A 24872-nucleotide genomic window follows, 5' to 3' on the forward strand; every position below is an offset into this window, starting at 1 on the left:
GCATATGTTCTCAGCACTAATGGCTAGTCTTTCAGAGACCTAAATGCACGGTGCCACAAGGCAGGCGAGGTGTTGCCCCTTTTCCTGAAGTTCCTTCATTGTGGGCTTGTCTGTAGTGGAAACGTGAATGGCATGTTTAAAACATTGCAGGCACTTTCGCACTGCCAACACTCAATGTAGACTAAGGAAGACTATTTAAAATGGGAGGTGGGAGGAACAGAGAATGGTAGGACTGCCGAGCTGGAAGAGACCTTGGGAGACTCTTTAGTCCATGTCCCTGAGCTGAAGCAGGGTCAAGGATGCCTAGGACAGCCCCCCAAAATGTTAATCTCCCCTGTTCTTTAAACCTCCAGTGGCAGGAGAATCTACAGCGCGAGGGTTTCAAAGTTGAAGCGCTTTCTTCCCCAGGCAGGCAGAGGAAATGATGTCTTTGAAAACACATTGGTCATTTCTGCACTGAAAAGGCTGCTCTTTAACAGGCGTTAGCCAACATAGGAACTCCTGCTTAAAATCCTGCAGTGGTCATATTGCTCCGTTCAGGTAAATCCCAGCCTCTCTGGTAGGCTTTGCCCTACCCGTTAACATGTTGGGACCACAGCTTCTATTGACCCATGCCTGGGCTTTGCTACATTGACTAGCACATTTAAAAAAATCAGAACAAAACACCTTTTTTTCGTGACTACAAGGCTACGGAAGTTGAAGGACCTTTCTGTCTCAGGGTAGCAATCTTGTGAGTGGCAGGCAGCTGCAGGCAGAACTGGCTTGGGGAAGGGTTTGCAGCTCATCCTTGGCCCAACAGTGCCTGGGATTTTTATTAAAACCATTAATTTGCATTGTTCCCCGGGGGGTCTTATCAGGTTCCAGTGGCCCCATCGTTACGCAGGCGTTAACTAGTCACTGCCTGGACGTTGCAGGTGTGCTCGGAGATCCCTTTTTACAGGAGCTGAGGGAGGGAGCTCTGGTGATTGGTTGTGCAACACAAATATTTGGGGGCTTATTCTGTTTCACCCAGAGGTGCTCGTTGGACTGTGTTGTGACCTGATCGATGACAGGCTAGTCGGGTAAGGACCTGTGTCCTTCACTTGACAAATTCTTGTGTCTTATATATCAGAGACCTGCCCTATTCTGTGTATGTAGGTGATGCCTACGCAGCACAAGGTTGATTTCCATGCCTTCCTTCACATTGCTCCCTGGTATTTGGCATCTTGAAACATTGGCTTATCACAAAATTGGCAGAAATGAACATCAGGAAAATCTCATTGATCATCCTGCTAGGTAGAAGAATAATTTAGTGCTTAAGGGTATGGTATGATAGTGCAAATTCTGACAGCGTACTAAGCAAAGGGGAATACAGTGGCAGTAACTGGAATCGAGTTTCTCTCTTCCGTGAGGCGCAGGGTCGTTGCTGATGAAAGTGACTCAAGTGACTGTGAACCAGGGAAGAGTGGATATTTTGGATGGTGAGCAAGCAGGAAGAGCACTGGTGGCCAAGAGTGCATTAACAGACTTCCTGTAGGGGTGTGCATGTGCCCTTGAGTTTTTTCCATATTTAAATATTGTCGAGTTGAAATATTCTTCGTAGTTCTCTGTACTGGTTTGAAATGGTACAAAAAGCCACCACCAGCTCTTCAGTGGAGCAGTCTATACAAGCTTGTTAAAATAGTAAAGACTTCATCTCTGATGCATGGTACTGAGGGGAAAGCATTGTCTTATTCCAGAGTCCTGAAAATATACTGCTAATTCTCAATCCAATCCCCTCCTGCCTCATAGCTGTTAATTATTTTATGTCAGGATTTATGAGCATATAACCGACATTATGCACAAGATACTGCTTTTATTTGCTTGCTAAGCTTCTATCCATGTGGAAAGATATTAGTGCTTCAGTCTGTCCTTTTGGTTATGGCAATAGGGATGCGTGTGTGTGTGTGTGTGTGTATTTTTTATGAATGCTTGCCTGCAGAATTTAGACACAAGAAATTGATTTAACTCTGAATGTAGATACTTTATTAGGTTCTTTTCTATTATGACCCTATCTACCCTGGAGCTTGTATATATATTTGAAGGCTTTTTATTTTTTTTTAAGGAATGTGCTAGCATAACACTTTATATCCATCCTGAATGTTATTGAGCATGGTTACCAACCTTCCTATGTAATGGTGTCATTATAGTCTAGGCAGCACTTTTTTTTTTATTATAACTGGGTTTGTGGCTGTTCTCCACTGCAGACTCAAATATATGAACTGCATCTTCCAAGTACAGCAGGAGAGCTGAGGGGTTCAGGGACTCATACCCCCTTCTGTCCTTCCCCTACCCCAGATGTCACTTGTAGAGGCTGGCTCCCCATTTCTGCATTCAAATACATTTGGGGATCCATTCCTCAAAATAACAAATGTCCCTGCAAAAGAGATGGCTTTTTCTTGGATTTGGCTCTTTCACCCAACCAGGCCTTGGCAGCCTTCCTTGCCTTCCTCCCCTGCTTTGTCTTCGGTGGGGGGGGGACTGGCTGGAGTAAGAAGATGTCCCACTACCTGCTTTTGCTTTTCTAGAACCTCTGGCTTGGCTTCTTCCAAACCACAAAGGTCTTTGCCCTACAGCAGCAGGTTGGGAGCTGAATGAATCCTTCAGCTTCACTCCAAGAAATGCTGCTTATATTGTACAGTGCTTCTCTGGAAACCCTCTGTGGGGCTGGAGAAAGGGCCCCTAGGGAAAAGATTCATGGTGGGGAGGGACACAAACCACACGAACCAGGAACGCAAATAAAGAAAATATCTCCTCCTTTTTATCTCACTCTAGCTTGTCCCCTACATTATTCTAGAATCTAAATGACCCTTTTTAATCTTTCCAGATACTTAGTTTGGGCAGTTCAGCTGTACGTTTCTTGTAAGGTTCTTTAAAACCAAAGGATTAATGTTGAAATGGCTCTTACTGATCCTGCAGACCTCAGGGCTTTGCTGTGTAACACTTCTGCTCATTTCCAGATTTACATATCGGACCTGGATCCTGTAGGGTGCCCACACTGTTTTACTCATGTTGGTTGAAAACTGGTGTCGTTAATCCCGAGGCCGATGGCTGCCAATGCATGAAACAGTTAAAGCAGCCCACTTAGTTTGGGAGCAGTGGTGCAGCTGTGAACTACCCTCCTAATTTAGAGACAAGCTATACCAGGTATACAGACACTGTATACCAGTATAAACTTGTATGTATTGATTTAACTCCTTTAGTAAACACTCTTTATTGCACCTTCAAATTAAACGTTTAAATTGGTAGAAAGCTGCCTGTATATCGGGGCTGTGCCTGATGTAAAGATTAATGAAAGACCTTCAGCTCACAGGTTGAACGTTTCTGTCTTTCTCTCTCATTTTACCGTGCTATTTAAAAAAACCCCAAACAATTGGGAACTTTGTAAATCTGGTCCAGTTTGGCTTCTGCTGGAAGAAAGTTGGGTTAACTGATGGGTTTTTTGAGTGTAGCTGAACAAGAGAAATGCTGTTCTGAGACAGGGTGACTCTACTTCTCCCTTTGTTAAACTGGCTGTCTCGTCCTCTAATTAATCTTATTAGGATGTTTTCTCAGAAAAGCTTTTCCTTGTTCAGTTTCTTTTCCTTTGTGTCTAGTTAGTCTATTAAACTGCCTAAGCATGTTTGCTGCCTTAATGTTAATTGCCTGCATACACTTCTCGAAAGCTAGCCAAAAGCATCTAGAATGAACGGGAGGGGGATTTGCATAAAGAGCGGCGGTTGAGTATTTGTTACTCTTCATTCCTAAGATTACCCATAATACGTTACTTTCGACAAAACTTAACTTTTCACTTTGACGTTCGTCACGTTATACCAGTTTCACTCCATTCTTAACTTGCACTTCTCCTAAGTCTGCCGCTCTTTCTTGAGTTGAGTGAGGCATGCAAAGTAGCACCTATGTGCTGACTTAACCTTTGTTGGAAACACACCTTTCTTTTAACAGATCTAGGATGTATTAGCAATAAGGGAATTATTAGTCACTTTATGCAAAGCACGAAGTAACTACATGCCTGCACAACGTAGTGTAGGAAAATGGTAATAAATGTTTATAAAGCCAGGTATAAATGTAACGTGAGAGCTGATTTTTGTGTAAAAACAGCGAGACATAACATTTTATGGCCTGCATCTGTTTTCTGAAATGTGGATCTAGCAAAGGCAAGACTGTTACAAGCTGAGATGTCCATAATCCTTTTGAACTAGAAGGTGGATTGGGCAGTTCTACAGTTTTATTCCATGACATCAATTAAAAATAATGATCCAGTGGCACAATTAAACATACCTTGTCAGAATACCTTTTGGGATCTGTACATGCATCTTTTAAAGTTTGTTAAAGGTGAAATTAAAATTGCGATAACTCAAATATAAATCATGGCCAAATAATTTTTAAAATTATTTTTTTGCATCTGCTTTTGAGGATTACTCTGTAGCATCGGACTTGTCAGCACCCGAAGGAGCTCGCTGTTCTCATAATCTGCGTAGGTCTGCTCTGCAGCAGAGCTGTCTCAGCCTGTGACTTTTTCTACATCTCATAAGCTGAGCAAGGCTGGCATGTCTATATTTAGGCAGGAGATCTCCAAGGCAAACCTGTAGTTATTTGGGGTACGTCTGTGCTGCAGTGACTGCAGTATGACTTGGACAAACCCAAGCCAGAATAAATCAACTTTTCAGTTACCAAGAGCAAGGGAGAACAAAAAAGAAAAAGGAACACACATTGGATAAAAGGATGATCATAAATGTATGCTAGTGACAAAAATGACCTGAATTGTGATACTTAAGCTTTCTTTTAGCGCTTCCTTTTAGGTTTGTAGATCCTTTCAGAAGACAGTCCCTTTCCCCACTGAAAAACCTTAATAACTCTTTAGTAAGATGTCTGTAGTATTTCTTGTGTTGGTATTAAGTGCTTGTAGTTTTCTGGAAATGTTGCCACTACTTAGAGCTGGTTAAAGATATAAAATTAAATGTATATAGCCCAAGTTAAAATTAAAGTTAAAATTGCAAGAGTGTATTTTGCAGGGCTGAGTTGAATGACAGGGTGCACATGGCAAGGTGTTGTTGCAGCTTGAATCAGAGCACGAAATGACAAATCTAGCTAAAAAAGTTACATTACTGAAACACAGGCTGTATTAAAGTAGGTGATGCATCATCCTCTAGTTAAACAGTGTTCCTCAAACCAGGAAAACTATCGTCTTAGCCTTCCCTTCAATAAAACAAATGAGAGGTGTCTTTTATACATTGCAGTAAGTACTTTCAATGAGGGAAGGAGGTCTCAAAGTTGGATAGGAGCTTTCCTTCTCAGGATTGCTTGGAGCGAGGTGAGGAAGCCTGAAGTGGAGCAGGATGGTTTGGTGGGAGTGTGAGATCTAACCATTATGCCAGGTGAGCGAGCCGTGCAGCAAAACCACGTGGTCTTCGAAGCTGACAGCTCCAGGGGATGGAAATGCCTGTTGTAAGCAGTCTACCTGGCTAAGGATGGATCAGTCTCTCATACCTGAACTTCCATAATGTGCATATGGTGCCTCTGCATGGCAACCCCAACAAAAAGTGGGAGGAAAAGACCCTGAGATCATGATCCTAAGTTCAGTGCAGAGGTACGCCGCATCAAAGGGCTTTAGCTGCTTTTTCTCCTATTGTAATAGGTGGGAGTTGGTCATTAAGTACATTGAGTATCTGGGCCTGAGGATTTAAGATTTTTATTGCCTCGGTTATCACATTTTGTTCTTTAGTAACCCCAGAGCCCTCATAGGGGTTCATAGCCTCATAGCCATGTTCTTTTGTTCCCTTTTCCATCTTTAGTTTCTATATCTGGCTACGATTCCCCCCCACCCCAGATTTGGTACTTGTTTGAGCTCTCTACCATCCTTTCTCTTTTCTAAGCCATGCAACTGTGAAAGGATCTTCTTGCCACTTTAGCAAGGGAGAAGACTTCTTTCTCCAGCTTTTGACCACTTTTCTCAGTCACATATTGCAGCCCTTCACCCGCCGCTACCTTCCTGTGCTCCTTTTAAAAATGCTTCCCAGTGTTTACTGCAAGTTTCAGCCCGTTGGTAGGGAGTTAACATTTAAATGAACTATTCTGCTGTTAGCAGCGCTCGTCAAAAGAAAGGAATGTTTACTTGGTATGAACTGTCCCTCCACTCCTCTCAGTGGGGTTGCTTATCTGTTTGCCCAATTATAGCCTTTATCTGCTTTAGCATAAGATATATTTGCTAGAAATAAGCTCTTCTGCAACAGAGATCTCACACTTTGTTGGAGGCTGTTTGCCTTTCAGCTCTGCTATTAACTCCAAAGGGGGTGCTAGGACTATTGCTGGAGCTACTCCTTTGCCTGATAACGAGCGTCAGGCTCTTCGCTGGCATGCAGAACTAACATTTTGTGTATATCGCAGGTACAGTAGGCCAGCAAAAAATGAAAAGCAACTTAAATTACCATTTAAATGAAATTCTAGAATATCTTCCTTCGTATCTAAGCAACATCTGAAAAATTACCTCTGTGTACCATAACTTGTCCAATTTTTGAACGTTTTCGTGCTAGTCATTATTAGACTTCTTGCTGTTTGTCAGTCATTTTTCTTCATCTCCAAGCCAAGTATATTTTAGAAAACAATAATTGTAAATCAAACTAGGATTATTCCGGGCAATATAATGTAGCCTGGTAAATTGATAGCTATCTCAGTGCGCAGTAAAATTGACAAAAATTGTACTTTTGGCAAGGAAAGTAGTTTTTAAGAAAGCATTTAATGTTTTAATCAGAATGGAAGTGAATGAGGGAATTCATTCACTAGCAACCCAAGCACAGAAATGTGCACAAGCCCATGAATGCAGGTTGGGAATAACTGATCAGAATGCTCCCGAGTCTGACAGACGCTGACACTGCAACAGATTCAATTTGGACCAAGTAATCAGTCAATTTAGAGCTGGAATTTTAAACATCAGGGTCTACAAGATACATACAGGGTAATCTACTTGATTTTTAACATAAAGGGGTTTATACGTTTTTTCAAAGACTTGCAAAAAACTTCATCCATGTATATATGATTTAGTGTAAATCCTGCCAGCCTGCCACATGTTTATCTAGTTAAAAAGCGATTACAGAGATTTGTATTCCTGGAGACTAATAGACTACGGAGTCTTTCACTTTTGTGAAGGCATCTTGCAATATGAATGAAGGTTATCATCTGGTGACTCCTCACTGGCCCATGAGAACTGATGTGTTGTTCTTAAACTGGATCCTAATGAACAAAAGCTACCATCACCGCTGCAGCAGGTAGACTTGCAGAGTTTTTGGATAATTGAATGGCAGTGTCATAACTTGGAAATAACCTACCCATCGGTTAGACCCCCCACTTGAAACAGCGAAAGAGAAGAGTAAACACAACTAAGTTCCCAATATAATTCTTTTATTATTTACGTGGGAAGAGTCCTGGAGAAAGCCCATGTCCTTTGGGGCTCACCTGGGGCATTGCAGTCCTGCCACCCCCAAGCATTCAGAAATGATGAGCGAGGCTTCCAAAATATCAGTCCTTGTGGGCCTGTTTCCAAGTCTTTTAAGCTGCTGATGAATCCAAGTTTTCTTCCTCCAGCCCTGAGGTGAGGACCAGCCAGCGTGCTGACCCGGGAGCCATGCAGAGTCAGCAAGCTTGCTGTGCAGACGCCTTGAGTTAATCATCCGGGAAATGCTGAGGACAGGGATGTGAGTCACAAATCTGCCACATCTGCACTTCTCCATCAGGGGTGCAGGGAGGCAGTGCTAAAGGTGCCTACCTGTGCTTTCTCTTGCAAAGGACTGAGCAGTGTTCACTCCTTTAGTTTAAAACAGGAGTGGAGGAGTGCGTGCTGGCGCCCTAGTCTCATGGTTAGAGTGCTTGCCCAGGGTAAAGGAGACCCAGGCTTAATTCTTTCCTTGATTCGAGGGGTTTCAAACCCACAGCTCCCACCTCCCAGGGGAGTACACTCACCACTGGGTCATGCTGGATTGGGAGCAGTTTTGACCACTCCTTTTCAAGTCAAAGCGGGGCCGCTGCAGAAAAGATGCAAGACTCGGCATGACTCCAGCCAAGTGGTTAGTGCACTTACCTGGTAGGAGGATACTGGGCTCCTTCCAGGCCGTGCTGCCAGGATCATCCGTGTTTGTTAACGTAATGCACAGGAAGTGCCTTCAGAGCTAGAATCCGGATTTACCCCTGTCCCAGGTGAGTGCCGTAACCACTAGGCTGCCATCATGCTCACTTGCTTATCGGGACAGTTTGAGAGGCCACAGGTATTACTTGGAGAGGTAGACACAAAGAGATGAAGAGCCCTTCCCTGGATAAGCCAAGTCCAAAGACAGCTCCTTGTTTCCATCGTGGACAAATAGCCGTTTTCAGAGGTGACAGTAGGCATTGGGAAGTGAAAGTAGGGAAGATGAAACTAAGCAACTTATTGAAAGTGAAACTGCAGTGTGATGCTTCGTGTTAAAACATCACCTTTGGTTGATGGCTTTTATGAAAGGAAACTACACAGTAATGAATGGCTGCAATCATATGCATAATTACTTTTCCAAATTGCCACATGTTCTTTATTAGAAAGTTTTAAAATGAACTGATCCTGAATACATTGCTTATGGTGCATAATTAATATTTTATAAAGAATATATCTAAGCAGTTAAAAACAGATTACATCAAATGTGCGCTATTGTACACCTCTCCTTTTACTGTAGGCACTTTATATTGAGGAGGAGATTTTGCATTGTTAGACATGTCTGTGCTTCAGAACAAGGTGTGACCTGTCTGATCACCAAGTTCTTAACTACAATATTTAATCTATTCCTGGTTAAACAGTTATTATCATGCATAAGTGAATACATCTTAAAGAACTGTGGATAATAATTTTTGAGTGGGCGTGGGTACTGGTTTTGAAAGGAAGGTTAGAAATAGAGGAGAATTCACCAAGTGCAAGGGTTTTTATAGTCAAGGAAATTAATGAGTAAGTTATAATGTAGCAGTCTGGGCACTGAACCGTGTTGAGTTCCCGAGGCCAATTCACATGATGATTCACTCAGTTTTTGAATTAGTCACTTTTCCTTTTACTGCATTTTCCGATTCTGAACTACAAAAGTGTTAACAGAACGCTTCACTATTCTAGAGCATTTTACCTACAGTGTATCATCATTTTCTAGCACATCTGACATAATTAATACATGCTGTACATTTGCTACTTGTCTCATTCCTTCCTTCCTTCCAAGCCAGAGATAAGTTACTGTGTCTCTTCCTACAGTCATGTACACATTGGTCTGAATAGTTTTTTGCATGTGTGCATCACTTTGAGCATTGCAAAATGGTGCAATTGTTGTTTCTCTATAGCATTCATTAAATTGTGTATTATCATGCAGATGTCAAATTAGGAGAAAGTGGTTTTGATTCATCTTTCCATTCACTTATTAGGTTTCTTTAGAAAATTGTGTTGAGGTTGGGAGGATTGCCAACACATACAATCTCACGGAAGTGGATAAGTACGTTAACAACTTCATCCTGAAGAATTTCCCTGCATTATTAAGTACAGGTGAATTTGTGAAACTCCCCTTTGAGCGTCTTGCCTTTGTGCTTTCAAGCAATAGCCTTAAGCACTGCACTGAACTCGAACTCTTCAAGGCTGCGTGTCGCTGGCTACGGTATGAGGAGCCTCGAATGGAATATGCTGCAAAGCTAATGAAGAACATCAGATTTCCACTGATGACCCCACAGGACCTTATTAACTATGTCCAGACAGTGGATTTCATGAGAACTGACAATACCTGCGTGAATTTGCTTTTGGAAGCCAGCAATTACCAAATGATGCCATACATGCAACCGGTTATGCAGTCAGAGAGAACTGCCATTCGATCAGATAGCACTCACTTAGTAACTTTGGGGGGAGTGTTAAGGCAGCAGCTGGTTGTCAGCAAAGAATTACGGATGTACGACGAAAAGGCACATGAGTGGAAATCGTTAGCTCCCATGGATGCACCAAGATACCAGCATGGCATCGCTGTGATTGGAAACTTTCTTTATGTAGTTGGTGGTCAGAGCAATTATGACACAAAAGGAAAAACAGCAGTTGACACGGTCTTCAGATTTGATCCTCGTTATAATAAGTGGATGCAAGTTGCATCTTTAAACGAAAAACGCACCTTCTTCCACCTAAGTGCCCTAAAAGGACATTTATATGCAGTTGGTGGTCGAAATGCAGCTGGTGAACTAGGTAAGTGTGTGTTACCTGGAGTGTATGAGTGGTTGTCTGTTTGGCTCCCTCCCCCCCTGCACTTTTTTTTCAGCAAAAAATCTCATTTCCAAGCTATTTCTTTCCAGTGTAAGCTATAGGAATTCAGTAAATTGTAGGTATGCTTTTATAAAGTAAGTTCAGAATATAACTTACAGGAAAAAGTGACATTAATTTAGTTGTGTAATATCCAGTGTCTTCATCTTTTAATGAGATCTAAAACAACTTATCATTAAATGCTTGTGGAATCTTAGACTGAGTTTATAAAACACTTTTTTTTAAGAAAGGGTTTTGCATTTGATTGAAGACATGTTAGCATGCCAATATGCATTTAGTTTTTAACAGCTGTTTCCACATATAGCAGTTGCTTTATAAATACATGATTTAGTAATCTTTACAGTGTAAAATAAAAATAATTCAACACATTTTTTATTTGGATGAGGACGTTCCTTGAAACACTTTTATTTGAAGGAAAGCTGTGAAGTTGTATCTAAAAAATGTGAATTTTGTACTGAAATTGCAATGGCCACTTTGGAATTTCAGTATTTTAAAAGGTGGTTTAAAGGCAGGCTAATAAATAATCAGTGAGATGGAGATTGTCAGAAGATATTTAAACTGTTGTGTACTTACAGGCTCATGGTTAAGCATCTTACTTTTCATGATGATCAGTGATTTTGCATCACTTCTTTCTCCTCCCCCGCCTTTGTTCTCCTTGCCAAAAATCATAATTTAATTACTTAACCCAAAAAACAAAAACTAAATAGGTCCTCCAGCTTCCCACAGTGATCCACTCTTCCCTTCCCTAAAATGGATGGGAAGACAGTCTGCAGGCTGAATGACCTCTGAGTTGTAATCCCTGATCCTGCCTACTCCAGCCCCCTGGGGTGGCGGGGGGCCTATCTCTCCCCTCCAGTGAGAGGTAGGAGGGTTTGGGGCTGAAGCATCAATCTCCTGCTGCTGGCTCTCCCCTGCACCTGCTCCGGAGACATCCTCTGCTCCCTGCAGCACAGCTCTGTCTGGAAAGCCGTGGCTGCGTGCAGCTGCAGCAATTCAGACACGTTCCAGCCACAGCCTTAGTCCATCAAAGGTGTGAGACCTGTGTTAATTAGCTTTTCCTCCTAAAACAGGTGGTGGTCATAGTTTATGAAGAGCTCTGAGTGTTTACTGAATTGGTAACGGAAGAGCAACGTAGCTGTGATGATCCAGAGATTATACGAGAGGCAAGGATTTCTTAGGGACTTTGAAGAAAGTCTTGTCTAAGTCTTATCCCAGCTACACAGTTGGTCCAATAAAAGATACCACCCAAAGAAATCCTGGCCATCACTGAATTGTAACCTCTGTCTGTGCATTACCATTACAGTAAGATACAGTATTGAGCTCCATACTTCTGAGTTGCATAATAATATCCCTGTTTCCTACATCCCCATCCTCAACAGTCTGGACATCAAGATGCATCTTTGTAGTGAGATCTTAAAATTATTTCATTATTTTTACTCAGTAGACTGCAGTAGGTTTACCAGTGTCCTGAAGTATCGTCTTTGTTACTAAACTGAATAAATTAACTGATTGTTTTGTCATGCAGGATCTATATATCTTTATTTTGTTCACTATCTGAATGTTGCAGATATGTATATCTGCAGCACGCTTCCCACTCATACAACAGACTTCTGTTTTGGGAGGTATCTAGTAGGGCTGTGCAGAGCTTTGGTCCCTGATTCGATTTGGTAGAGATTCGGCTCAATTCTGTGGCCAAATATCTGAATCAAATCAGAGGACCCCTTAATCTCTCCGAATCTAATCGGAATCTTCTGAATCGATTCAGAGAGATTCAGAAAGATTTTGCGATTCGGACACAGAGACAGCTTTAAATTTTTTTTAAACCTCATGAAAGTACTTCCGGTTCACTTCTGGGTTCATTGCCGAGCACGTGGAGGGCCCCCTGTGCCCCTGCGGGATGCTCCATCCGCCCCAGCATCGCAGCGTTCACGAGCCGCACCTCGTACCTCGAGGTATGTAGAAAAAACTTTTAAAGCTGTGTCTATGTCCGAATCACTGGTTCTCTGAATCGGCATTGAATCTTCAGATTCGAATTCAGCCAAATTGAATTGGGGACAGTGATCCGAATTAACGGTTCAAATCCCTGTCCCTGATCCAGGCCAAATCCGAATCGAATAGGGCCCGTTTCGCACACCCCTAGTATACAGAACTAGCGTTTTAGACTCAGTTCTTTTAATGAAGTTAACTCAGTTTTGAGTAGTAGAATTGATTTGTCCAATGAGGCATAAAGTGTGACATTTAGAATGCTTCTTTGGCTTTTAAAATATATTAGAAAATGAACTTTAAAATAATTTGACTTTCTTATACAACAGTTCCATGATTTACGGCTAAATTGATCGTGCTCAGCAACTGGTTGCTTTGTCTACCTCCATACAAACTAGGGTATGACCTTAAGGCTCTATAAGAGCACGTATTGTGCAAAAAAAAAAAAAAATGTAGTCTTTTCTCTTTTTTTTTTTTTTTAATTTGTTATCTTGGGTAAATAGTGTCAGAACAGCTTATCTTCACTGGAAGCTCCTTGCTGCTGGCTCATTCCAAGAGGACAGTCCACGTGACTTGTCACGTTGTTGTCCTGGCAGCCACGTGAGACGGTTTTGACTTCCCTCCTGCGTGAAAAACACATCTGGATTGTGATAGAGTTGTGGAATATATATATTTTTCTTTTCCACAGTGAGTGAACTTGTCAAAAGGTGTCCTCTTTCTTCACGTCCCCCCATAGCTTGTGCTTATCATGGGCTATGGGAATCGATGCTAGTCGACTGTCCTGATGGTGGAGAGGCTGGATGTGAAGGTGGTGAAACAGTTTACGTTGACCAGTAAAATGTTCTTAAAAAAATTAGACTTTTATACAAACTGTTATGTCATGATCTTCCATGGACAGGAAATATCTCTTGCTGGTCTGCTGTGCAAACAGCAGTCATAACATCAATCTGATGCTTTAGCTGACTCGCAGGCAGAGTCTTAGTGGTGGATCTGATATACTAATTAGATTTTATACACGAGATTACTGTTATTAAACTAAAACCTGTTTAATTTATTCTGTGAATAACCCAAAGCATACTTCTAGGTACTTGAAGGTCAGTTAATTTAAAATAATTCCCTATAATTTTAAAGGGGAATACAGAAAGCTCTAAGAGGAATTTGTTCACCAGGTTGAAAGTAGACTATGTTGGAAAGACCATAGGATGCTTACACTCCTTACTGAAGAGTTCTGTATAGACTGGTTTTTTGGGGAAAACTTAAAATACAAAAATGATCTTTTGATTGATCTCGACCTGCTGGTTTGTTTCACCGGAAAAGTTAAGCTCTTTTGTCATCTGCTTTTTGCTTATTTTAGATTTTTCGTTTGTGGGGGGAGGATTTCTACTGCTAGTTGTAACATGGGTCAGTTGGATACCGGGATAGTTAAATAATCCTAAATGGTAGTGGGGCCCATGACCTCTTGTATTTTCAGGCAAAGCACTCAGTCGTGTCCATGGGAGCTGCTCCAAAGAACATGTAGCTTCCTCTTGAGTTGGTTTGGATTCAGTGCATGACCCTCGGGAGTAACTCAGACCCTGTACCAGGGGCTTGAAGGAGCCAGATGTTACTGGATTGGCAGCTTGCTTTGGAAGGTGCTTAATGCCAACATCTTGGTCACTCATCATGCAAGATTTCTTGACATTTAACTGCAAGACTAGGCTTGTTTGCACACTACTACCAGCTTGACTTGCACGAGTTTAACTAAACCACTTCAGCTTGTGCTTGGAATCTCTCTCTCTCAAAATCAGCTATCAGTTTAGTTTGTGCTAATATATTTTTAATGCAAGCTCAACCTGTAAAAGCTGGGGTTAAACAAGACTGCTGCTGCACAAAGCGTGAGACTTAGCTGGTGTACAATAACACCATTACTCAAAGCCGGTGCAGTTTTTTTGCATGTAAGGCAGGCCTTAGGTGTGATGTTCTCCTGAAAGTGTAGTTGAGGCTCTCCTGCCTTAAATTTTCCCTGCAGTTCAGTTGCATACAGTGTGCTTTACCTGCTCTCACACATTTTTTAAAGGTATTACAGATTGTTAAACTGGTGATGAGACTTCCACGCAGCTGGTAAAATGCTTTGGCTCTTTCTGCATGGAAAGCACTGTGTAAGTGTTCGCTCTTCTTGCTCTAGGATTTTGATTTGGGCAGCAATTTGTTTTCTCCTCCCATGAATTGCCCAAACGACATGCTTTTTTCACTTTCATTATTCCCTTCACGAAAGCTGACCGCCTAAAGGCATGAAATCTAGCTAAATTCCCCAAGCCTGTGAAATATGAAAAACTTAGCTTTTCAAATAAGAGGTTGAATGTGCATTGGGCCAGCATTATGGAATTTGCCCTTAGGTTCAAACTCATCTCAGCCTTTTAGTAGTTGTATGCGATATGAATGTAAAAGCTTAACATCAAGTTTCCGAAGAATAAAAAAATAAAAATCAACTTTCACTGCCAGTTGCAGAGATACTGAATTCTTTCAGCTTACTCTTGTTAGGCTGGATCACTTACCAAACACTTGAGGTCCAGGGCCTGTGGGTCAGAGTTATTAAAATAAATGTCCTTTTTTGTCGGCCAGCCTTCCGTACCAGTTTAACAAAAAACACCACTGCTTCGGGGTCCTTTAGCCAACGCGTTCAAAACACTCCCGAGAAGCTTTAATGTTTGAGAGCTGCGTAAGTGTTGCTTTCCAAGTCAGACCTGCCTGTTTCAGGAGTGGTAAAGTAGCAGCTATTTAACATGCATACCACTGGAAGAAGAGTATAGCACATCCACATGGAGTGGGGGAAAAATAACCCGTTTGAAACCCACAGGGAAAGTTCCTTGGACTGGAATTTGGTCAAGGCATTAACACCTCACTTACTTTAAAATTACAAAGGGATTCTGTAAGGACTTGATTTTTTTTTTTTAAATGCCACGCGTGGAAATTGAACATGGCTGGTGAAAGGGTAGAGAAGGGACGGCAGCATGAAAGCATGCTCCAGCGAGCTGGTCCTATAGGACAAGGAGAGATGGACCTGGAGAAAACTGTGAGAAAAAGGGTATGGAAAGAAGGGGGAGAAAAAAATTGAGGTGCCCTTCAAGCACCCGTAAAGCTGTGTTGGCTTATCCAAAAAATGCCAATCCCACATAGTTGGAGTTCTCCCATCACTATTATTTTGTGTGTAGTCTTGCCACAGAGTTGGGATTTCGGCTTACTTGTATATGCATTATTGTACTGTTGTGATGATGCATCAGCCTGCATTGGTATCCAGTCATGATGCAATGTAAGGAGCAGAGAATATCTGAATTTCTTGTGGGGACCTTTGAGAGGCAGCAATGGACCTGGCATGCATGGGAAACAAGGCCGCTAACTTCACTCCAATTAAAGTGAAAAAAGAGAATCTTTTAGGAAACTTAATTTTAAAAATTTGAGTGGGAGCCGATGCAAGGTTTTCAGACGTGATCTTCAGGATGATTGTGTTCCCCATGAAGTGAATGTGAACTGTGTAAATGTTGTTCGGAAAGTGTAGCACTACACCAGAAAGTTGGGATTCTCGAGCTGAGGATGGTTCTTTCGCATATAGTTCAAGTTGTATAACCTGATAATGGCTGTAGTGATATAACAAGTTTCTGTAAGCCATTCCCTGACAAATTACCTGTTCTTCTGTGCCTTACATCTACCCCGTTCCCCTTCTGCCCATGGGACCTTTTGCTGTGTGGGCTGGAAAAAGAATGAAGGGAGGTGGGCAACTAGCTGAATTTTTGCTCGTGCTTCTATCCTGTGTAATTTATTGGCTACTTTTGTCCTTGATGATTTTCTAGCATTTTGCTCTTTTTTAAAAGATATTTCCCCCCTCCAGCATCCAGGGAAATGCAGAGAGAAAACTCTATGGGATAATCGCCACTTACTGTTCACTTAGTTAACTGGCCTGATAAACTTGGTGCTGTTGATATGCTGATTGGAAGGTAAATGGTCAAGCTACCTTCTCATCCATTTAAAAAGTAGGCAAAATTGTAAGAATAAATTGTTGGCCTAGCAATATGTAGGCTTGGACTTTGCTGCATGGCAGTCTAGAGTGTGAATGTGTGCACCATAAGAACAAAAAAAGGTTTTGGCTCCAGATGGCATCAGTTTAGTCACCGATGCCCTTTCCATCCCACGCTTACCAATTTGGGATGCCTTCATCCACTGAGCAGATAACTCTGCATTTCAAAGGCTTGTAGTAGTTAACCAACCTAAAATCCAATTAACAAGAAAATTAAGTATGACAACTTTAAATAAAGAGACATAATGAGAAAATTGTGTTTTCTATAATGTCTGGATAGAGAATTGAATGAAAATTGAATGAAAATTTTACAAATAACTGATATTGGCACAACTGCTAGAAATTAGTCATGCAAAGTGCAGTAAATATAAGGCTGACACGACTGTGGCAGAACCCCAAGAAATCAACTGCACTTGAGGAAATAAGATGGGAATTAAGATGTATAGGGAAGTGCAAAGTCTTTAAGAACCAAATATCACTTACTAATACTTAAATTTCCCCAAGAGTCTTCAAAGTTTTATGTTTTACGAAGAACAAAACTGAATTTTGTACTTTAAAAGGAAAAAAACCCAACTATTAAAGTTGTAACTCTAAAAGGCCAAGGTGGTATTCTTATGCACCTAGATGCGTTAGCTTATATAAGGAAATAAGGACTAATGCATATTATTTGACTGTGGCATGCCTAATTAGATCACACCAGTTGAAGGCAGGCAGGGGGGCATCCATGAGTGTACACCTAGGACTACTCTGTTCACTGACAACTCAGGCCCATTTTTCCTGCTCTTGGAAGTTTTTACACACCCTGTTTCTGGCGGTGGTCTCCATAGAAATAGGCAGAAACAATGCCTTTTTGGTGGAGGAATGACACGGGAAGGGTGGTGGCTCTGCTCAGAAAGAGCAGAACAGTGGTGTTAGGAATTAAAGAGTCCTATCCGTCTTTGTCCAAGACACTTGCACGCCTGGCACCAAGTCTTATGTGTTCACGCTTAGTCACGTCTTTGACACTTGCATCGACACAGGTGACTGATGGGTCTCCTGGCAGTGGTGTACAGTTCATAAATCTTGGTGCATCTAAGTGAGTGCCATCACGAAACAGAGTCATTTCTTTTGGGCCGTATGAAAATGAAACCTGTTAGAGCAGGGGTGCCATAAGTGGCATGGGCAGCTTCCATGTGTGGCACATAACAGGTCTACAGGGAAGCATGGTAGCCAGGGTGGGGAGCAGAAAGCAGAGCAGCAGACTGAAGAAGGGGATCAGAGCGGCCCTGGGAGTGTGTAGGGCTAATCTGTGGCAAGCCTGCCCAAAAGGCTGGCCTCTGTTGTGCTAGAGCATGTGTGCACTCGTGCTCTCTCTGTCTTATAAATGCTGCCTACAGAGTCACAGAGCTGTTTAATTTTGGTACAACAGCAGGTAAGGATTTTTATTATGGAGATGTTTTTATGAAGGATTGATTTACTTGAATCTTAATCATTTGAGTATTAGGAGATAATCATCCAAGGCTGCCTTTTCTATATTGGAGACTTGGCAAGGCAGGCTACAGCTTATATAAATTACCTCCATTTACAAATTAGTTTGGTGTCCACTTTTGTCCATCCTGCAAGGTTCCTCAAAAAGAGTTGGTACCATTGGCAGCAATTAATTCAGGGGACTCATGCTAAAAAACACCAGAACAAAACATTTTAGGCTAAGGTTCCTGGTATTTCATCATTTTCATAAACCTAAATTGTCTTACAAAGCCATACCTGTGAATCTGCGCATGTTGCATCCTGCAGCTGTGGATTCCTGACCTGTAGCCTTCTCAGACCCATAAGTTAAGCCATCAGTCTTGGTCTTTTCTTGCGTGAGAAACGTAAGAGAGGACTCTGGGCTGCGGCAAGCATCAGGCACCTGGTATTGGAAAGATATCTGATAAATTACCCGTTAAGAACGTGGATGCAGAACGCACTTAGTCTAGAGTATTCTTAATTTACTCCCGAGGAGAAATGGAGCTGAAATGGGACGTGCAGAGGAAATGCTATTCCCTGGCATGAGATTACTTCAAAGGCAATCCAAAATAAGTTTGCAGTGGACAAAGTTATGCTGGGATGTGTGTCCTACATCCACTACCACTGTCAGCTTCCCTTCGGCATAACCATTTGCTCAGTGCAAACCAGCATTTGCAGGCCGGGGACTATAATAGCACCTGCCTCAGACAGCCATGCGTCTCTGCATCGAAGTTCAGCTGAATCACTTGTCCAAGCTGCTGTTGTACTGGAAGTTTTATCTTTGATGTTATATAGAGCCAGGGTTGTGACTGCTTGACGGTACAAAATGGCACATTATGTTTTGTAAGAGTAGAGAGGTTCTTCATTGGGCAGTGGTTAACTTCAATTTAGGGAGCTTTGTGTCCTATATATTGGGACCCCTTTTTCCCAAGCTCATATTACACGAGCAGAATCTGGCCTTCAGTTCTCAGTTGCTTTCACAAAGATATTTGTCTTATGGGTTGGTCCCAAAGAAATGTTTTGGTCTATTTAAAATAGTCTGTGTACTTGTAAAACTGTCTTTTATAGTCCTTGTACTTATTGTTATGGCACAGAGTTATCCGTGAATACTAACAATTGATTCGGGATGGTGATTTGAATCACCGAATTGAATTGCTGCCTCCCGAATCGGTTGAATCTGAATCAAATGTTAGCCGCTTCACACAGGCCTGGTAGCTGTGTATCACATAAGTGGCTGGAGAGACCGACCTGGCTGGGATTTTCAGCACTTGTCTAAATCTGAACAAAACCCAGCCCTGGATTTGTGTAATACCTTTCTGCAAACAGGCGAATTTCTTTTCCCATGCGTGTGAATTTTGAAAGTGGTACTTGTAAGAGGGGACCATAATACTGAGGTATAACTTTCCTTCACGGCTGCATGAGCATGGGCTGTCAGCATCTGCATCCTGCGTTGCAGCATCACCATACTAGGGGATGTGCAACACCCAGAAGCACCTGGGCATGTCTCCTGTTGTTCTCCTCAGGCTGCTGTTCTGAATACTTCCTTCATGCCTTTCTCCTAGGCCCACCTCTGGGGCTTTGACTTGGCCATCTAAATCTAGAACTTCGTTGTTGAGCCAGTCAGCTTGTCTTCAGCCAGCATCTTCTCCAAGCTTATTTCTCCTTGGAAACACACATTGTAGTTTCTTTATCGTACAGCGCAGTGTGCTCCAAAGCATCCATTACATTCACAAGTCATGTGTTTGTATTATCGCCCTGGTCCTTGCGCCTGTGAAATGCTTCGTTAGGCCTTGGCCCCCAGAGACGGTTGCACCGAGCGTAGCCTTCGCCCACGTGGCTGCCCACTGACATCAGTATTCAGTCTGCTCCATGTCCTGCTACAGCTTGAATCCCGAAAGCCATCTGGGCTTGTGTCTGTGTCGACTGTCTGTGAAGGGCCCCATGCCGCAAGGGATGGCTGTAACGGTAGCAAGTAACTGTCACTGCAAAGGGGATGTTAAATTCCTAAAGCAGGTCTGCCCAATGTCCTTGCAGGTGATCATTGGGTAGCATAAAAACATTTTAATGCAGAGCTGTAGGGAAACAAGCTGCTTTGAAATCATCTGTGCATGAGTGGGGAGATGTGTTTGGGGGAAAAAGGACTGACAGAGGGGCTTAAGACTTCCTAATCTTTTCAAATCCCCTCTCATAAGCAGACGTGTTTCAAGTTTGCACCGTTTCTAGTTGTACAAGACCCTGGCATCAGAGGAAGAAGAAGAACAGCAGTTGCATCTCATTTTATTTTTCCTTTTTCTTTTTGCTCTGTGGGTGTGTGCGCGTGCATGCATGTGTGTCCTCAGCAAGATATCTGAGAGATGTGGCAGATAAAGCCACACCTGTACTGAGGAAACTTGGGGAAACATGGGGGAAAGTTCTTTTCTGCCACTCCTGCAGGATAGAAATATTGAAGTTTAGTGATGCCTTTAACTAGACGTAGCATCTGAGCATACCTTTGAAGTTTTCTTCCATCCTTAACAGTTTTCACTGATGTGCTGCCTTTTTATGACTATATGAGCATCTGTTGTTAACTCAAAATCCACTTGCGACACACACATTCAACGCTTTTTATATTTTTTCTGGTTTTTGTTCTTTTCCAACAGCCACAGTGGAATGTTACAATCCGAGAATGAATGAATGGAGCTATGTTGCAAAAATGAACGAGCCCCACTATGGCCACGCAGGAACAGTGTACGGGGGATTAATGTATATTTCAGGTAAATCGTTCTTATAAGTATTTGAACAAAATGTGCCCACGCGGTGTGCTCAGCTACACAGCTTTTCTTCCTACAGAGGCAGAAGGAAAATGAAAGGAATTATTCTTTGCGTGTCATATGTCTGCATGCTGCATGTCTTTCGTACAAAACTGGTGAAATAACATATATTTCTCACCCTCCAAAAAACAGTTTTAGATGGTTACCCCTGTTAATAGATCCTTGCATGTTAAGCATCTTTGAATTGCACTGCAGACTTTTGCATGCTTTAAGCTTCAGAGTAGGATTGTTCTGACAGCTGTGCTCAAACACCTACATGGTTCAGTCATGCAGAAGAAGCTATTAAAAACTTGTCCATTTTGGCTTGATTACCTCAGTAAGTGCTGGAAAGTTGAGATAATGCTATGAATAAAGAGACAGCATTATCTGCTGATCTGAGGTACAGCGGGAAATATTTTAAGGTCAGCCACAGTATGTTACTTTTACTATTTTTTAAAGTAACTTTCATCCTCTGATTAATAGTGGATTAGCAAGTATCCTGAGATAGCAAGGTGTCAGACCTCCCAGATATTTATTCTGTAGCGAAGAGGTTTCCATGCCAAATCAGTATATGGTCCCTACCTGATCTCCTCTTACCCCATATGTGTTTTGTAAGTAATGCAGTGTGTTAGGCTCTGTGCCCATATTTTTTGCTCCTTCTAAATGTGTACCCTTGAGTCACAATTTCCATTGGCCTCAGTAGCACGATTCTTTCGTGTGACCACAGCGGAGCTGAAACCTGTGCATTTCGTCCGCTGTGTTGTCTACAACCACTCTAACAATGCTGTTTGACCAAAAACTTGAGAGAAGTTTTGGGAAATTTGGTTTGATAGCCATAGACTGAGCCTGGACACGAAAGGCTGGCTTCAATAGGTTGAGTTATCATTAGGACGGTTCTTAATTTTTGGAAGTTTTTGGCTTTTGGCCAAAATTAGGGATTTGCCATTTTGCAAGAGAATTTTTTAAATCAAATTAAAATTAGGTTTCAGCCTTCTGCTTGAGTTTCTGCTTACATGCCTGTGATGGTGTTACATAATACCCATGTCAAAGAGAAAGCATCATCTTAAAGCAGCTGATCTATCTAGTGGATGGAAATGGAAAACTCGTGTTCGCCAGTTTAGTTTCAGACTAAATTTTACATGCTTACATGTAGGAAGCTGCATCAGGAGCAGATGGACTGCCTCTTGCATTTCTGCATGCTTTGAGGGGGTATCTTAGTTCTCTGTCCTTTCACATCCACTAGCACAGCCAAAGCGATGGTAACGGGACCCCCTGGACTTCTGGGGTCACTCAGGCACACTTGACCATTGCCTGTCAGTTGGAAAAGCAAGTAAAAGACACACTAGCGCACTTGTCAGTGGTAGCTGGGATGGTGAGCAGCGAAATGCGCCTGCATTTCTCCAAGCTGTGGCTGGCTCTTTAATCTTAACCCCGGAAATCCAATTAAATGGGAAGCAGATGGCCAATTCAGGAAGCACAGAATCAGGCAGGAAGGCAGCCATTTTCTGTCTTCTGAAAATCGACCTCACCTATGTAGAGTTGTCCGAGGCCCAAATTGCCTCCTTTAGATGCATGAATAAAGGGGGATCTTCCCCAGGTCAGTTCATAGGCAAGGTTCAGCGGCATCTTAGGACCTCTGCCATCCCCCGTACAGGTCCCTGCAGTGCAGGTTCTCCAGACAGCTGGATGCTGGCTGACCGTCGATACGAGTGAAGAGGATGGGGATGGGGCCATGGGCTGTATGTTGTGTGCGCTTGAGCAGTGTCATGACCTTCCCCGCGCAGCCACTCCAGGCAGGGTCCCTGCCGGCGGGGGTCTGGGAATACTTCACCACCCCCAGTGCCTTTTTCCTGCTTTAAAAAGTCCTACGTTTGGCATGCTTCTTCCTAAAGTAGCTCATCGCTTCAGCAGTTATACACATTTCAGTTGGATGGAGTTTGCATTTTTGCAGTGACTGTTTATTCAAAGGACAGGATCACTGACTAATGTCTATCTCTTTAGGGGGAATTACCCATGATACTTTCCAAAAGGAACTCATGTGCTTTGACCCCGACACGGATAAATGGACTCAGAAGGCTCCGATGACGACGGTCAGAGGCCTGCATTGCATGTGTACTGTAGGAGACAAGCTTTACGTTATCGGTGGAAATCACTTTAGAGGGACCAGTGATTATGATGATGTTCTAAGCTGTGAATATTATTCACCAACCCTAGACCAGTGGACTCCAATTGCTGCTATGCTCCGTGGGCAGAGTGATGTTGGAGTTGCCGTCTTTGAAAATAAAATCTACGTTGTTGGAGGGTACTCATGGAATAATCGCTGCATGGTGGAAATAGTCCAGAAATACGACCCAGAAAAGGATGAGTGGCACAAGGTCTTTGATCTCCCCGAATCGCTTGGCGGTATTCGAGCCTGCACTCTTACTGTTTTTCCCCCAGAGGACAACACAGGGTCACCATCTAGAGAATCTCCTCTTTCAGCACCTTAAAAACATCCGTTGACTTACGACGTTGTAGTAATACCTTTGCACTGCATCAAGGAGTCTATTATTTTCCTTCAGTAGTATCTGTTAGGCTTAGCCTACAGCCAGTGGTACAGTGACTGGGAAAAACACAGGACTTGGACGCTACCCATGCTGTCTGTTTGGCCTACAACGTTTATCAAGTGGTTAACACACAAACGCCGCAATGTACTCCACAGAGCCAAATGTCTAACACGATGAGAAATGAGAGCTCGTCTGCATAAAATGTATGAACTAGGTACGTTTTCAGTGTTGTGTGCTGGGTGTGAGGTACCTTACCACTTACATTAGGAAGTCCAATAAATCAAATTGGCAGGGACTGTAACCAACACGGACCTGTTTGCCCAACTTCAGATCCCGGCGTCTTTCTTCCTTTCACCTTTGACTGCAGATACTAAAGGGAGGCAGCCTGCACCCGCGCGAACGAAGAGAAAAGGTTGCCAAGAGGCCCGAGCTACCTCCCTCTCTTTTCACAGAGTATTTTTGACATATCTGTGCACTTGCCCTTCTCTGTGGGTGTGTTCAGAGCATATGGAGTTTCTTAGGCAGACAGGAGAAATCAAACCATCATTTTAAAAATATTAATGCTGTATGAGTGGACCCTGTGCAGACCAGGATTTTTTATAACATCGAAGGCCTTTTTTTTTTTTTCCTTCCCCCGAGTCGATTCAAACAGACGACTTAATGTTTTTTAGTTCATTGTTTTTTCTCACCCCTGGTACTTGCTTCCACTTGTAAGGGGAGCATAAACGATTAACAAATGGGAATTCAATACAGCTGTATATCCAGTTGTACTCCTGTACTGAATTGGGGTAGATAAGGGCTAGAGACATTAATGTAAGCCACTAAATTTGATCAAATTGTTCCATCAGATGAAATTTAATCTACCTTTTCTCCTTTGCTGTTGAGAACTTGCATATTCCATGTCCTCTGTATAGTCTCAGTTAATAAGGTTATTTAGCACAAAGTGCAGCTTCAGCGGGAGAGCTGCTTTTTGCTCAGTGAACTCAGACTACCATGTTTTACCTTCTTTTGTTCAATAAAACTTTTAACTGCAGTTACTCGGTCTAAGCTACCTCATTAATGTATTTAGCTTTCTTCTTATGCCTCTCTGTTGCCAGGAGACATGTTGCGTATATCTGTGTGGGTAGATTAATTTGCTAGGAAACCAATGCACAAGTGATCTTGAATGGGTACTTTGACCTAGTTTCAGGAAACCACTCTGGCCAGACATGTCCATTTTAGTTTTCAGAACTGAAAATGCGGAAATTGCATCTGAACAGTGGCTCATAGTGAGCTCTCGCTTAAATGCTCTGCGGTTCAAGCGTACGACAGAGTAAGCTCTGCTTTGCCTATTCTAGCATAACAAATTGCTACTGACTCTGTATTTTTTTTTCCCAGCACTTGTTTTATATCAAATGAAAATCCATTACGATTCTTAACAGATGTTAATTTTGAATGCTTACATAAACCTTATGCTTGCATAATTACGTTGGCGTTCCCAGCCTAAGCCACAGGAATTTGGTATTAATTAATGCAGTCCCGGTGGCAGAAAAAAGTGTATGCTTTGTTATGGTCCCTATTACCAGCAACCACGTGAACCCTGATAATATGTTCTCAACAAAGTTATTAATAGGTGGTCCCTGTTGGCAACGTAATGATGTTGTGTTTTAACCACATTTTTACCTGTTAGCATTTGTTTCCTTTGACGGGATACAGTTGGCCAAATCTACTTC

At 42.3% G+C, this 24872-nt stretch overlaps 1 protein-coding gene across 11 annotated transcripts in view; it reads left to right on the top strand.

Moving 5' to 3' along the window:
• Window positions 1-24193, top strand: part of KLHL13 (kelch like family member 13) — a 108478-nt gene extending 84285 nt beyond the window's left edge. For all 11 annotated transcript variants that reach the window (XM_059732916.1, XM_059732918.1, XM_059732922.1 and 8 more), the window contains 3 exons: window positions 9436-10231; window positions 20465-20578; window positions 22616-24193. In XM_059732916.1, coding sequence (XP_059588899.1) covers window positions 9436-10231; window positions 20465-20578; window positions 22616-23103 — 1398 coding nt within the window. In that variant the 3' untranslated portion in view covers window positions 23104-24193. The remainder of the gene's footprint in view (window positions 1-9435; window positions 10232-20464; window positions 20579-22615) is intronic.
• Window positions 24194-24872: the final 679 nt, after the last annotated feature.

Source organism: Alligator mississippiensis, chromosome 8 (assembly GCF_030867095.1).
Source record: "Alligator mississippiensis isolate rAllMis1 chromosome 8, rAllMis1, whole genome shotgun sequence".
Classification (NCBI taxonomy): domain Eukaryota; kingdom Metazoa; phylum Chordata; order Crocodylia; family Alligatoridae; genus Alligator; species Alligator mississippiensis.